The sequence below is a fragment of the Oryx dammah genome, unplaced genomic scaffold (assembly GCF_014754425.2).
Source record: "Oryx dammah isolate SB20612 unplaced genomic scaffold, SCBI_Odam_1.1 HiC_scaffold_25, whole genome shotgun sequence".
Classification (NCBI taxonomy): Eukaryota; Metazoa; Chordata; class Mammalia; order Artiodactyla; family Bovidae; genus Oryx; species Oryx dammah.
Window position 1 is genome coordinate 43,110,931 of NW_024070209.1, and position 16,381 is coordinate 43,127,311.

Below are 16,381 nucleotides of genomic sequence, written 5' to 3' on the forward strand. Positions count from 1 at the left end.
TACTTTATTCTCGGTGGAATGGAAGCAGAGGAGTGGCATGATCTGGTTTGTTTTTAAGAAATCGATCTATTCTGTCTGGAGAAAAGACTATAAGGATATAAGAAGCAAGGCCTATTTGAAGTTTAGTGCAGTGGTCTAGTGAGAGATGGAAAGCTTAGGACTAGAGTAGAGACAGGGGCTCTGGAAGGAAGTAGGTGGATTCAGAGTATGTTATTACAAAGATCTGACAAATTTTCAAATGTGATGATATGGGAAAAGAGAATATTTTAGGATAACTACTAGGTTTTAAGGTTGAGTAACTAAGTGAACGATAATGTCAATAGAGCAGTGACTGGGGTGAGGGGAATCAGAAGATGTGTTTGGATCTTGTTAGGTTTATTTAATATATTTAATATACTTCTTGGACATTCAGGTAGGATGGCAGGTAGATGTAAGTCTGAAGTTTAGGTCAGAGTTCAGGGCTTAAAATAAAAATATGAGTAGATGAGGTTTAAAGCCACAGAACTGAATGAGATTTCCTAACCAGACTATGTTCTCTACTGAATTGCAATGGCACCTTTACTATAAATCAGGAGACTATATATGTGAGGTCTCTTTCTGAATTCTCCATTTTGTTCTGTTGATTTCTTTGTCTGTACTTTTATCAGTAGGACACTGTCTTAATTAGAGTAGCTTTCTAATATTTTTTTGGTATCTAGTAATCTAAAATTCTGGAGAAGAAAATGGCAACCCGCTCCAGTATTCTTGCCTGGAGAATCCCGTGGATAGAGATGCCTGTCAGGCTACAGTCCATGGGGTTGCAAGAGTTGGACACGACTTAGCGACTAAACCACCACCACCACCACCACCAATCTAAAATTCTCCAGCTTTGCCATTCTCCAAGATTGCTAGCTTAGTCATCTTATGTCCTTTGCATTTCCATATGAATTTTATAATTAGCCTGCCCATTTTGTCTTTCTTTTTCTCTCATATACATACACACACACACACACATCTGCAAATTTGAGGGTTAGTATTAGACCTGTAGATTTGAGAAGAGACATCTTAATAATATTGAGTCTTTCTGTTCATGAACATGGTATAACTCTTTATTTTAGTAGTGTTTTATAGTTTTGGTATAGAGACATTTTTTCCTTTTTTTTAAGTTAAATCTATTCCTAGGCATTTGAATTTTTTGGTGCTATTATAAATGCTATTTTTGTTTATTTCCTGATTGTTAACAAGAGCATAGTGATAAAGACTGCCCAACATTTGGAAGATTCAACAAAGGAGAGTTAAGGAGCCTGAGAAGGAAGAGTCAGTGTCGGAAGGCAAAAGGAAAGAGGGTGTCAAAAAGGAGGAAGCAATTAAGTGTTCAAATATGTGGAATGCTGCTACCATGTAGAGTAAGATGAGGACAGAAATGTGGTCGGTTGGATTTAAACAACTTTTTTCCACAGGTTTGCTCTGAATGACTACAGAAAAATTAAGTTCATGTCTAACATTATTGTGTTATGTGCGTGCTAAGTCACTTTAGTCATGTCTGACATTTTGCAACACCACTGATCGTAGCCCACCAGGCTCCTCTGTCCATAGGATTCTCTAGGCAAGAATACTGGAGTGGGTTGCCATACCCTCCTCCAGAGGATCTTCCCAACCCAGGGATCAAGCCTGCATCTCTTACATCTCTTGCATTGGCAGGTGAATTCTTTACCAGTAACATCACTTGGGAGGTCCAGATCATTATATTAGGCATAATAGTAAAGTATTAACATTTATTGAATGTTTAATACTATGTCTGACACTCTTTAAAAACACTATCTCATTTAACCCTCTTAAAATCTTATGCATGTGAAATTAGTAGCCCCATTTTCTAGATGGGGAAAATAAGTTTCAGAGATTTTAAGTTGCCAAAGGTCATGTATGAAATTATTGGTAGACCCAGGATTGTTAAACTTCCCAAATCCTCAATCTGGAATTTTCCTTAACAAAGAACTGAAAGAGAGGTAGATATCCATGTGTCTCATTTTTCTTGTGAAAATTGATTTTTGATCAAGCAATTCTCATTAATAGGTTTACTTGCTTAGAGCAGCAAAAAATGCATTATAAAGGACTCTCTAAGGACTTAGTCTTATTTTCTACGTGTGCAAATAGGTCAGCGTTTATTTTCATCACTATCAAGTAATTTTGGTAAAGTGGATAGAGAAAATTAATTTGTTGGTCATTTGTTGTTACTAGTAAACTTTTTTGTAAGAAGATTGAGAGACTGTTTGATCCTGAGTACTTGAATCCAGATTCTCGGAATAATGCAGCAACATTATACAGGTATATTTTTCTTTAGTATGCTATATATTGCAGCTAAATTCCTTAATTTTAGTACATTTGAAATTTTCTTCTTGAATGTTTTTTGTATCATCTTTGCTGTTTTTTAATTTTTATACAATTTTAAAGGTTACTTTCCGTTTACAGTTATTACAAAACATTGGCTATATTTCTTATGTTGTATAATACATCCTTGAGCTTATCTTATACCCAGTAGTTTGTATTCCCCACTCCCCTCCTCCTATTTTGCCCTTCCCTACACTTTCCCCACTGATGGCCACTAGTTTGTACTCTATTATTCCGCTTCTTTTTTTTATTATATTCACTAGTTTGTTGTATTTTTTAGATTCCATGTATAAGTAATAACAGATAGCACTTGTCTTTCTTTGTCTGACTTATTTCACTTAGTGTAATGCCCTCCATATTTGTGTGTGTGTGTGTGTGTGCGTGTGTGTGTGTGTGGTCACCACATCGTCTTTATCCATTCCTCTCTGAAGGGACACTTGGGTTGTTACATGTCTTGGCTGTTGTAAATAATGCATCTAGTAACATTGGGGTGCATGTATTGTTCCAAATCAGGTTTCTTGGTCAAGTAGTATTCGTGTGTGTGTGTGCATGTGTGTGTGTGTGTGTGTGTGTTCGTATGTTCTTGGTCAAGTAGTATTCGTGTGTGTGTTCTTGGTCAAGTATTATTCATGTGTGTGTGTGTGTGGTCACCACATCTTCTTTATCCATTCCTCTCTGAATGGACACTTGGGTTGGTACACGTCTTAGCTGTTGTAAATAATGCATCTAGTAACATTGGGGTGCATGTATCGTTCCAAATCAGGTTTCTTTAATGTATACCCAGGAGTGAAGTTGCTGGATCATATGGTGGTTCTGTTTTTCGTTTTTTGCGAGCCCTTATACTGTGTTTTGCAGTGGCTGCACCCATTTACGTTCTCGCTAACAATGTACAGGTGTTCCCTTTCTCTGTATCCTCACCAGCATTTGTTATTTGTGTTCTTTTTGATGGTGTCCATTCTGACAGGTGTGAGGCGATATCTCATTGTGGTCTTCATTTGCATTTCCTTGAGGATTAGATGTTGAACATCTTTTCATGTCTGTGTTGGCCATCTATATTTCCTCTGTGGAAAAATGTCTGTTCATTTCCTCTAGCCATTTTTTAATCAAGATGTTTTTTTTAATTGTATCTTTGTGTTATTATAGGTGCTGTTTGTGTAAGAAACTTCTAACAAAAGAAACAGAAAGAAGAATTCCTTGCATTCCTGGAAAAATCAATGTGGATCAGCATGGAAATATTATATACATTCATATAAGGTATAGTGAAAATATACAGCTTCTTAAATGTGAATTAATGGTGTATTTATAAAGCAAAACTACTTCTAAAACAAATGGGACAACATTTTTTTCTTCATGTGATCCAACTTTGATTTAGAAAGATGGTACTTTCAAAACAAAGTTGTTGTAAAAGTATATTTTATCTTGAAAGATGTTCTGATCAGTGCCATTAAAATGATTTTTCATTGATAGATTTTAAGTGTTATATTGAATTTGACAAGAGAACCAGATTTATTTTCAGATGAATTTTAGAGTGAAGCAAATTGTCTTTAAAAATTGGATTTTCTGTATTTAGTCTTCATACTTCTTCAGTATTATATTAATGCATAGTTCTTTTCCATTCCCCTTAAGTACAAAACTAGTTCTCATCCTGAGTTGGGGAGTAGGTGGAAAGGGTTATAAATAGGAATAATGTCTCAGGAAAACAAAAACTTTAAAATATATATGTGTGTTCTCTTGACAGTATCCTACTGCTAGTGATTTATTCAGAGAGGTAATGTTGATTTATGAAAGCACTTAGTAAGGACATTGATTGGTATATGTCAATAAAAAATAAGCACTCAAATATTAAATGAACTAAAATATGTCTGTGTATTTGTATAAAACACAAAACATATTTTGTATTTGTATAAAACATCTGTATTTAGCACATCTAATTGATTCTGAATGGTCAGTCTTTGAGAAAGTAAAAGCATATGTAGTGTGTGTTAGTTGCTCAGTCGTTTCCAACTCTTTGCAACCTCATGGACTGTAGCCCACCAGGCTCCTCTGTGCATGGAATTCTCCAGGCAAGAATACTGAAGTGGGTAGCCAAGAAAAAAAAAAAAAAAAAACAGGTTATAAAACAAAACTCAAGGGTCTTCCCTGATGGCTCAGTGGTAAAGAATCTGCCTGCCATGCAGGAGACACAGATTCGATACCAGGTCTGGGAAGATCCCACCTGCCGTGGAACAACTAAACTTGTGAGCCACAACTTCTGAGCCCACAGGCCACAACTACTGAAGCCCAAAATCTGTGCTCTGCAAGAAGAGGGCCCACTACAGTGAGAAGCCCATGCACCACAGCTGGAGAATAACCCCCCTGCTCACCACAACTAGAGAAAAAGCCTATGCAGCAAGGAAGACCAGCACAGCCAAATAAATAAATAAACTCTTTTTTTTTTTAAACCAGAAACATGTTCATTAAATATAAACTGTGGTGTTACCTTTGAATGAGAGTATTATGGATGATTTTCATTTGCTTTTTGCTTTTCTTCCTATATTAAAAATGTGCAGTACTTTTATTATAGAAAAAACTACAAATGTTAATTTCATATTGTAAACATTAAGACAGAAATCTAGAGAAAAACATGACATTTGACTCTAGTATTAATTGCACAGTCAACATTAAAATGTTTCATTTTTCTCTTCATATAATAAAGGGAATATAAGCACTTGGGATTTTATACTTTTTTATCTTGAGACTTGACTCACCTTTTGAAAATTACTTCCATTTTAACAGCAATAACTTAATATTACTGTATGAAAAGAGATACTAAATTTGACATCTGTTTTGTTGTTTTATTCAAAGTATTTTTTCCTGCAAGTTAGCTGTTGATGACATTTTTTAAATGTCTTTAAATAACTTAAAACAGATGTAATTTGTAATAACATGATGGCATTTTGTTGTGTCTTGAACTAAAGACAAAAATAACAAAAATTCAAAAAGATTAGGGGCTTAGAGAAGCATAGGAACTTGTCACATGTAACCATAGCAAGTGGAGTTTTAAGTCTTGTCTGTTTAAATTTATATAATTGAAAAAAATGCATATTACTGAGACCTGATTGTATATTACTTTATTATTCCATTACTAGAAAATAATTTTGAAAATAATGTACAGAACTAATACATTAATGGAGTGTTTAAAATTGCCAATAATTTATGATATGTACAATTAAATATGTTCCATTTAGTGACATATGCTTAAGTCCCAACTGTTAGCCTGCTTAAACTGTGTTTATTTTTAAAAGAAACTCCATGCCTGTTTTTTCTTTGGGCTGTGCTGGGTCCTTGTTGCCTTGCACAGGCTTTTTCTGGTTGTGGAGAGCAGGGGTACTCTTTGCTGTGGTGTGTCAGCTTCTCACTGCAGTGTCTTCTCGTTGCAGAGCACAGGCTCTAGGCACACGGGCTTCAGCAGTTGTACCACGTGGGCTCAGTAGTCGCAGTTGAGTGGGTTCTTGGACAGGCAGGCTTCAGTTATTGTGGCACACAGGCTTAGTAGCTGCAGCTCGCAGGCCTTAGACCACAGGCTCAGTAATCATGGTGCATGGGCTTAGTTGCTCTGTGGCATGTGGGATGTTCCTGGACAATAGATCAAACCGTGTTACCTGTATTGGCAGATAGATTTTTAACCACTGGACCACTGGGGAAGTCCTTAAATTATATTTAATTTATAACCCTTTATCTTGAGTAGTAAAATAATTTGGCATTCAGTCTGTGACACTTTTTTCTCTTGTCCACAGAATAAAATTCCCAAATGAAATTTTATCTAGCATTTAGTGTAGTCCTTTCCATAGCCATCATTTGGGGAGTGTTCTTGAAAATAAGCCACAAATTTTAAAATATTTGTTTAAAACAAGTTGTTTATATTGCTTACTTGTGAAATAATATAACAACTGAGGCTCTTTTCCCTAGAGATAAGACTTGGGATGTTCATGAGTATTTGAATAGTCTTTTTGAAGAATTAAAGTCTTGGAGAGATGTATATTGGCGCTTGTGGGGAACAGTCAACTGGCTAACTTGTTCAAGATGTTATCAGGTGAGGTTTTTTTTAATATCCTGTTGTAACCACTGAGAGCAGGCTCTTTTGACATATGCTATTTAATTAATTAGGATGTGTTTGTACAATATCTGACATCTTTTTAATAAAGTAGTGGCAGAAACAATGGTGCTATTAAACATTGCTTGCATCTGACCTCATTTCTCTTACTGTGATTCTTCCTCTTTTTTATTTCCATTGCTAAAACAATCAATGACTTGATGAATTTTTATAAAGCCAACAGGTTTTTAAGTGATCAAATTCATTTTTTTCAATGGAAAAAAGATACAGAATTCTTGTTGCCTTTCATTTATTTCCAGCCAAACTGTTTCTCTGTTAGCCCATAAATTTCTTTAGAAATTCAGAAACACCTTTGCAGATAGGATGCTACTGAGATGTGCCCATCTTGTTATTAATAAAATAATTGTGTTACCAAGAATGTTTTGTCCAATTCTTCTAAATGAAGGCTTAAAAGCACAAGAAAACTTACAATTTAAAGGTATTTATAATAAATCTTTTATAAAATAATTAGATCTTTATTGGTCACAGTCATTCCTAATTAGTCTTATGTATAAATTCAGAGTGTTCTACGTAAAATATTTTGTGAATCCCATAGGTCTCCCCTCCCCCTCACTTGGGTACTCATTTTCAGTAGAGTAAGGCAGCACACAGAGCAGCTTATTACAACCATCAGAGTGACATTTTTTTCAAACTGTGTAAGTTTCTTCCCAGTGACTCCCTATGTCCTCACAGTTTTTAAAAGCTTGATTTATTGAAGTATAATTTACATACAGTAAAATGTATCCTTTTTGTGAGGTTTGAGAAACTCATACAGTTGTATAGCTACCGCCACAATCAAAGCATAGACTACTTCTGTCATCCTTAAAAATTCCCTTGTGGCTGTTTTTAGTCGGTTCCTTGTCCCATCTCAGCCTCTGACGGCCACTGATCTGTTCACTGTCTCTGTAATTTTGACTTTTCCAGAATGTCATATAAATAGAATCATAGAGTATTTAGCTTTTTGGGTCTAGTTTATTTTATGTAGCAAAATGGATTTGGAATTTATTCACATTGTTGTATCTGCCCATTTGTTCCTTTTTAGCCTTCGGTAGTAGCTCATCGTAAGAATATGCTACAGTATGCTTATCCATGAACCAGTGAAGGGCTGCAGGTGCTTCTAGTTTGGGGCCGTTATGAAGAAAGCATCTAAACATTCCCATACAGGCTTTCGTAGGAATAGGTTTCTCTTGAATATATGCCTAGAAGTAGGATTGCTGGGTTGTATGGTAAATGTAAGTTAACATTTATACCATGCCTAACAGTTTCCCAAAGTCCCAGAACCACTTTTTATCCTTTCCAGCTATGTATAGGAGTTCTAGTTGCCCCATATCTTTTCTAACACTTGATATTGTCAGGTTGGTTTGGGTGGGGTTTTTTTTCCTACTTAATAGGTATGTAGTTGTCCTCTCACAATGGAGTGTCACTTATAATCAAAGATATCAGGCTTCTAAAACCTGATTTGTTTAGCATGTCAGAATGCAGAAAATTTGAAGGATTTTTTTTCCCCTTCTTCAGAGCAAATTGAATATTGATTTATAATATTTAATATTTATTATGGGGAGTTTATAAACTCATAAAATAGTTTGTATGCAAAATACTTTGGATGAGTATACATCTTATAGCTTTTACCAGACTCAAAAAAATTTAATTGAAAGCTATTATTTGAAAATCATAATTGGAACTAACTGCTAAGAATTCTGAATTACAGACTACCTTTTGTGTTCAGGATCAGTGCTTAAAATTGTTCATTTTATTTTCTTTATTTTACCAACTTACAAATGTATCTGGACATAACTATTAATCTTATAATTAAACGTCAGTAAATTTTTCACTAGTGATTCAGTTACTCCATAGTTGTCACAGATAGAGTGGTGTTAAGTATTTACCTTAAAAAATATGTCCAAGAATAAGGGAGGCAAGATTTTATTTAATTTTTTCCATTGGAAAACTTTTTGTGATTGGCCAATTATAAAATTAGATGTACATCAAGATCAATTTAACTCCTCTGAAATTCAAATGTTTTTGATTTTGCTTTTTAATAGCTTTGTTGAGGTATTATTACATGCCATAAAATTCATTCAAGTGTACAATTTACTGATCTTTAATAAATTTGGAATTGTGCAACCATCACCACTATCCAACTTTAGTAGATTTCCATCACCCCAAAAAGATCCCTTGCATCCATTTGCAGCCACTCCCCAATTTAGTCTCACTTTTAATCCCAGGCACCCACAAATTTGCATTCTAGCTCTAGAGATGTGCCTTTTCTGTATATTTTATGTGATGGAACATACAGTATGTGGTCTTGAGTATTTTTGAGATGTATAATTTCACTGTGGGAATAATATTTGATTTTATATATTTCTTTTATTCAGACTTTTCTGTGCATAGAGTTTTCACACTGTCAGTATCACTCAGAGACAGTGATTTATCCTACTGCAGGAAGTTCGCTGAGTACTGTTGGCACTGGAATTTATCCCTGCTGTAACCAAAAAGTTCTTCGATTTGACCCCACTCAGCTTACAAAGGTAGATTTTGAAGGTTGCCATTTTGTAATTACAGTACTTATTAATACTTTGTATTTAAATATTTTCATCTTTTATTGTTTTTAAAATGTAAATATACATTCATGTAGAAAAGATTTAACTACATAGGGAAGAATAGTAAAAAGTAGAAATCTTATTTCATACCACTCCCTCATTCTACTTTTCTTCTTAAAGATAACCACTGTTCACAACTTCCCTTAAGACCTTGTTTTATACATTTTAGGCACAAATTAAATGTTGTTTTTCACATTGGAAATAGAATCAGACTGTTCATCTTATTCTGTAATTTGCCTTTTTCACTTAACAGTGTACCTAGGTGATCATTCTGTATAATATTAACTGCTGTGTAGACTGTAGGGGTTAGGCTAGAGATAATAATTTGTAAGTCTTCTTGTAAATGAGTGATCATTGAAACCAACAGGTATAAGTGAGCATAAAATGGGGATGGGGGAAGGTGATACTGGCTTACGCTATCATTTTCATAAACCTCAGTCATCTCCCTATGCAGTATTGTTCTTCGGACTTTACTTCCATCACCAGTCACATACACACCTGGGTGTTGTTTTTGCTTTGGCTCCATCCCTTCATTCTTTCTGGAGTTATTTTTCCACTTTTCTCCAGTAGCATGATGGGCACCTGCCAACCTGGGGAGTACATCTTTCAGTGTCATAGCTTTTTGCCTTTTCATACTGTTCATGGGGTTCTCGAGGCAAGAAGCCTGAAGTGATTGGCCATTCCCTACTCCAGTGGACCACGTTTCGTCAGAACTCTGCACCATGGCCCGCCTGTCTTGGGTGGCCCTACATGGCATGGCTCCTAGTTTCATTGAGTTAAACAAGGCTGTGGTCCATGTGATCAGTTTGATTACTTTTCTGTGATTGTGGTTTTCATTCTGTCTGCCATCTGACAGATAAAGATAAGAGGCTTGTGGAAGCTTTCTGATGGGAGAGACTGACTGTAGGAAACTAAGAGAAGCAGAAGATATTAAGAAGAGGTGACAAGAATACACAGAAAAACTATACAAAAAAGACCTTCATGACCCAGATAACCATGGTGGTGGCATGTCACTCACCTAGAGCCAGACGTCCTGGAATGCGAAGTCAAGTGGGCCTTAGGAAGCTTCACTATGAACAAAGCTAGTGGAGGTAAGCCACTAGCCAGCTGAGCTATTTCAAATCCTAAAGGATGATGCTGTGAAAGTGCTGCACTCAATGTGCCAGCAAATTTGGAAAACTCAGCAGTGGCCACAGGACTGGAAAAGGTCAGTTTTCATGCCAATCCCAAAGAAAGGCAATGCCAAAGACTGTTCAAACTACCACACAATTGCACTCATCTCACACACTAGCAAAGTAATGCTCAAAATTTTCCAAGCCAGGCTTCAACAGTACATGAACCGTGAACTCCCAGATGTTCAAGCTGGATTTAGAAAAGGCAGAGGAACCAGAGATCAAATTGCCGATACCCGTTGGATCATCAAAAAAGCAAGAGAGTTCCAGAAAAACATCTACTTTATTGATTATGCTAAAGCCTTTGACTATATGGATCACAACAAACTGTGGAAAACTCTGAAAGAGATGGGAATACCAGACCATCTGACCTGCCTCCTGAGAAATCTGTATGCAGGTCAAGAAGCAACAGTTAAAAGCGGACTTGGAACAACAGACTAGTTCCAAATTGAGAAAGGAGTACGCCAAGGCTGTATATGGTCACCCTGCTTATTTAATTTATATGCAGAGTACATCATTGGAAATGCCAGGCTGGAATCAAGATTGCTGGGAGAAATATCAATGACCTCACATATGCAGATGACACCAACCTTATGGCATAAAGTGAAGAAGAACTAAAGAGCCTATTGATGAAAGTGAAAGAGGAGAGTGAAAAAGCTGGCTTAAAACTCAACATTCAGAAAACTAAGATCATGGCATCCAGTCCCATCATTTCATGGCAAATAGATGGATTAACAGTGGAAACAGTGACAGACTTTATTTTGGGGGGCTCCAAAATCACTGCCAATGGTGACTGCAGCCATGAAATTAAAAGACACGTGCTCCTTGGAAGGAAAGCTATGACCAACCTACACAGCATATTAAAAAGCAAAGATGTTACTTTGCCGAGAAAGGTCTGTCTAGTCAAGGGTATGGTTTTTCCAGTACATGTGTGGATGTGAGATTTGGACTGTAAAGAAAGCTGAGTGCCAAATAATTGATGCTTTTGAATTGTGTTGAAGAAGACTCTGAGAGTCCCTTGGACTACAAGGAAATCCAGCCAGTCAATTCTGAAGGAAATCAGTCCTGACTGAATATTCACTCAAAGGACTGATGCTGCTCAACCTCCAGTACTTTGGCCACTTGATGCAAAGAACTGACTCATTGGAAAAGACCCTGATGCTGGGAAAGATTCAAAGCAGGAGAAGAAGGGGATGACAGAGGATAAGATGGTTGGAGGGCATCACCATCTTGATGTACATGAGTTGAGCAAGCTCCGGGAGTCGGTGATGGACAGGGATGCCTGGCACGCTACAGACCATGGAGTCACAAAGAGTCAGACGTGACTGAGTGACTGAACTGAACTGAACAGTCATTTCCCGTGAGTTATATTTAAGGAAAAGAAAACTGTGGCTTTTACCATTTTCTAAGACAATCCCCCTAAATAAAGGACTATGTACACAATTATTAAAATAAGTACTCACAATCTTCCCTTAAATAACAATCCTAGATTAAAGGATCTCAGAGAGAAATGGCAAAGGGAGGAAGGAGCTGGTGAATAATTTCCTCAGGAAGCTATAATATGACTCACTCCAGTGAAGACCCAAGGCCTGGATTATTAGCAATTTAATTAAACATTTTGATAGTTTTCTTGGTTAGAATAAAGATTGCTTTTATAAAGGTTATATTTCCAGCCACTAATTTAAGGTCCAAGATTACAGAGTGACTAGTTTTGCTTTTTTTTTTTTTTTTTTGCCTTTACTGTATTCATAAACATGCTGGATCAAACAGTGTTGTTTTCCTTTCTACATATTTTGATTTTTATTTCACACATATATCTCCATGGTCTGGCATATTGGGCTCTGACTGGTTGAAAATTTTGACTTAGCAATTCTGTACTTTTAAGAACCATCAGAAACTTTTTCTATTAATTTGATCACAAAAATGTATTATGAACTTCCTCAGAAGACTTTTATACTATCATTATAGATTTATTTACTATTTATTGCAATTCTAATGTACAGAAAGACTTTATTAAACCACCAGTGTGATTTCCTATACACGTCAGTGCCCCAGAAAGATTACTTAGTAATTATTCTTCCCATCATTTAGAAGATTGGTTCTCAAACTTTTGTACTCAAGATCTCTAAAAAATCTTAAAAGCTGAGATTCCTAGAGAGCTTTTGTTTCTATGGGTTATATCTATCACTATTTACCATTGGAAATTAAAACAGAAAAAGTTAATTTTAATTCATTGAAAAAGAATAATAAGCTCATTACATGTTAGCATAATAATATTTACCAAAGCAAAAAAATAAGTGAAAATAACACTGTTTGACATTTTTTATAACTCTCTTCAATGTCTGAATTAAGAGAAAACAGCTAGATTCTCAGATCTGTTTCCACATTGAATTTGTGGGTAGTCTTTCTTAAAGGTTAGTTGCAATGGGAATCAAAATCAAGGAACTTTTCCTATTTTGCTATCTCAAAATCCACTGATGTGGTACTTTGCTGGATATCTGGTGGTTAAGAATCCACCTTTCAATGCAAGCGACAGAGGTTTGAAACCTGGTCAAGGAACTAAGATCCCTTATGCCACAGGTCATCTGAGCCTGTGTGTCTCAGCTAGAGAACTCTCACACTCTAGAGCCTGTGCTCCATAAGTGGAGAAACCCCCTTATGGCATCTAGAGAAATTCCACACACTGCGATGAAAACCCAGCACAGCCAAAATAAATAAATAAATGTTCCCCAATCTGACCTATGATTCATGTGATCTCAATAAACATCCTAACAGGTTTTTTTTTAATCAGGAATGTTGCTAAGCTGATTCTAAAATATTTATGGAAATACAAAAGGCCAAGAATAGGTAAGAGACTCTCAAAGAATGCAAAGGTAGAAGTACTCGGTTGGCCAAAATGACTTATCAGGTTTTTCCATAAGAGCTTAGGGATCTGAAAGAACTTTTTGGCCAACCCAATACTTTCTCTGCATAATATCAAAATTTATTGTGAGTCTTGGTGATTATGACAGGGTGACGTTGATGAAGATTAAACAGATGGACCAATACAAGAGAATGAAATACACTTGAACTTTGGACAACACTGAACTACGTGGGTCCACTTATACCTGGATTTTTAAAAATAAATATGTACTGTACTATATATATAATATGCAATTGGTTGAATCCATGGATTTTTGTATATATGGGGCTCCTAGAACCGTTTCTCCAGAGATACTGAGGAATTCTGTACTTGAAGCTACCTGGATACTTGACTGTGACAGAGCAGTGGGCACAGGACAGACTTCCCAGGAAGAGGTACTGGGACATTGGGACATCAAAACGGGAAAAAAATGGTCCAAACTAGTCCTCCAAAAGTCTGTATGTGGAACTTACCTGATAGTCCAGTGGTTGAGAATCCACCTGCCAAAGCTGGTGACACAGGTTCAATTCCTGGTTGATCCCTGGTCTGGGAATATGCCACATGCCACCGGGCAGCTAAGCCCATGTGCCACAGCTACTGAACCTGTGCCCCAGAGTCCATGTTCTGCCACTAGAGAAGCCACCTTAATGAGGAGCCCACACACCGCAGCTAGAGAGTAGCTCCTGCTTGCTGCGGCCAGAGAAAGCCCACTTGCAGCCATGAAGACCCAATACAGCCTTAAATAAATAAATAAATATATTTAAAAGCCTCTATATGAGGCAAAGCTGATAAAGCTATTAAAAGATAATACCATAAAGGAAGAAATTTTAAATTCATTAGCTACATTAAATAACAAACTGAGGAGACAGGCTCACAGGTGGGACCAGATATTAGCAACATGTAGCCGTAAAAGGCTCATAGTAAGATTTTTTAAAACTTGTACAAATTAATAGAAAAAGACCATAGGAACTTCACACAAGGAGGTTCCTTGTTGTCCACTAAACATGGAAAGGATCTCAACCTCATTTTTAACTGGGGAAATGCAGATTAAAACCACAGTCGAATACCACTACATGCTCACCAGAATAACTACAATTACCAAGTGTTACCAAGAGCATAGAGTAATGAGCACTTTCATACACTGCTGTTAGTCATTTAATTTGGTACACATGAGCATTTATGTATCAGGAAACATGTTAAAGAATGTTCATAATACTGCTACTAAGGATAGTTCTGAACTGGAAACAAGCCACCCACCAACTATGGAATAGGTAAGCAAATGATAAGTATTCATATAGAGAAATACTGTGCATATATTAGTTACATGCAGTAACATGGTTGAATCACAAAAACATAGCGTTAAAACAAATGAGACAAAACTAAACTGTAGTGTTTAGATACATATCCTTAAGTGGTAAAAGGATAAAAGGAAGGAAGGAAGTACCAAAAAAGTTGAGGTAGAGGTTATCCTTTGAGAAATAGGAGGTGATTTTGGTTGGTGGCTCAGAGGTTAAAGCGTCTGCCTCTAATGTGGGAGACCTGGGTTCCATCCCTGGGTCGGGAAGATCCCCTGGAGAAGGAAATGGCAACCCACTCCAGTGTTCTTGCCTGGAGAATCCCATGGAGGGAGGAGCCTGTTGGGCTACAGTCCATGGTGTCTCAAAGAGTCGGACACGACTGAGCCACTTAACTTTCACTTTCACTAACTTTGGTTGGGAATGGCCCTGTGGGAATCCTGGAGTATTGGCAGTATTCTGTTTTTTAGCGTGGATTGTGTTAAATGGATATTAAGGTATGCATTTATGTTTCATGCTTTTTTCTGTATGAGTAATATTTTTTCTTAAGAAAAAGTTGTAAACTCGTTCATGGGATGGTGTGACAGAGCAAAAAGGAACAGAAACCATCATCTTTAAAGGAATGTTTCTATAATGAACCAGCCTCTCAGATTTAGTCTTTTACATAACAGGGTTGTAAAGTAAAGGACCATATGGTTACTCTTCGTGATCAAGGTGAAGGTGAAGATTTGCTGTCCTGCCCAACTGCCAAAATACTGGATGACCTGCACAAACACAAAGATGTCATCCTTGTGCCTTTTGCTAAAGATACAATTAGGTGAGGTGAGGGAAACCCTGTTCTGTAGCTTTATTCAATCAGTGGTTCCCATCCTAGAATCTTCTACCCTCGGTGCTTCCCCAAATCAGTAATGGTAGTCCTTAAGTAGTTTATGTTATTTCAGAAAACCTAATTGAAATTGTGTTAGCTTACAATAAGAGCAAGCATGTGTTTGTTTGATAAGGGGGGAAAAAAACCAAAATATTGGAAGTCCAAGGGGAATAGAAACTAATAATAGGAGTTCCTGGTGACTGAAAGGGTGAGGCCCACAATCCAGTTTTTGAGGGTTTTAAAAAATGTTCCTAAGTTACTTGAGACCATCTTAGCTTGACTGATTGAACTAGAAAAAAACTGATGGTTGCAACAAGTTATCTTTGCCTAGATTTGAACTTCTTGGATTCAGTAATTAATAGAGTCACTTCCATCATTCTGCTGTTGCAATGGGCTATCAGGTTGAGGGTAGAAGGACCCTCTAACAAAAGCTATTCTCAAAGTTGTATCCAACATTGTAGCCTATTTTAACACCTGGCAGGTATGATGCTTGAGTGTAAGTGGTGCTCCCCCCATATGGGGTGACTTCTGCTGGGGGAATCACGAGATGCATTAAGAAATGTTAATGTTGAATGGCACACCTTATACTTAAGAACTATATTTCTGAAGAATGGTTTATAGAACATTTGCAGTTAAAGCAGTATTGTTTGCATTTAAATTCTTAAGAAATTGAGGCATTTCCTGATGGTCCAGTGGTTAAGACTCTGCGTTTTCATTACTGGGACCTGGGTACGATGCAGACAAAAAAAAGAAAGAGCTTAAGAAATTGGACACTTTTTCCTAAAATGTCTTTTTCTTTGCAAGTGATTCTGGTGGTCCCTGTGATGAAAAGGGTCTAGACTGTGATGTTTTACTGGAGCCAAATACACCATGGGGCCCCAAGAGTGGGGAGCTTAATGCTGTAAGTAGCTTGTTTCATTTATTCTTATTTATAAAAACAACTGATGATATTTAATCTTTGACAGAAATATGATCAGTTTAAATTAATACTGCAATTTTCATTAATAGACATTTACTGACTATCATAACAAAGTGTTATGCTGAA

At 36.6% G+C, this 16,381-nt stretch overlaps 1 protein-coding gene across 7 annotated transcripts in view; it reads left to right on the plus strand.

Moving 5' to 3' along the window:
- Positions 1-16,381, plus strand: part of KIAA1841 (KIAA1841 ortholog) — a 58,127-nt gene that overhangs the window by 22,593 nt on the left and 19,153 nt on the right. For 5 of the 7 annotated variants that reach the window (XR_005718322.1, XM_040224173.1, XM_040224175.1 and 2 more), the window contains 6 exons: positions 2,218-2,304; positions 3,511-3,621; positions 6,316-6,439; positions 8,875-9,027; positions 15,140-15,285; positions 16,141-16,237. Coding sequence is in view for 6 of the 7 variants with exons in the window: in XM_040224173.1 (XP_040080107.1) it covers positions 2,218-2,304; positions 3,511-3,621; positions 6,316-6,439; positions 8,875-9,027; positions 15,140-15,285; positions 16,141-16,237 (718 nt within the window). In the remaining variant the exon portion in view is untranslated. The remainder of the gene's footprint in view (positions 1-2,217; positions 2,305-3,510; positions 3,622-6,315; positions 6,440-8,874; positions 9,028-15,139; positions 15,286-16,140; positions 16,238-16,381) is intronic. The other 2 variants (XM_040224176.1, XM_040224177.1) reach the window with 1 other exon arrangement.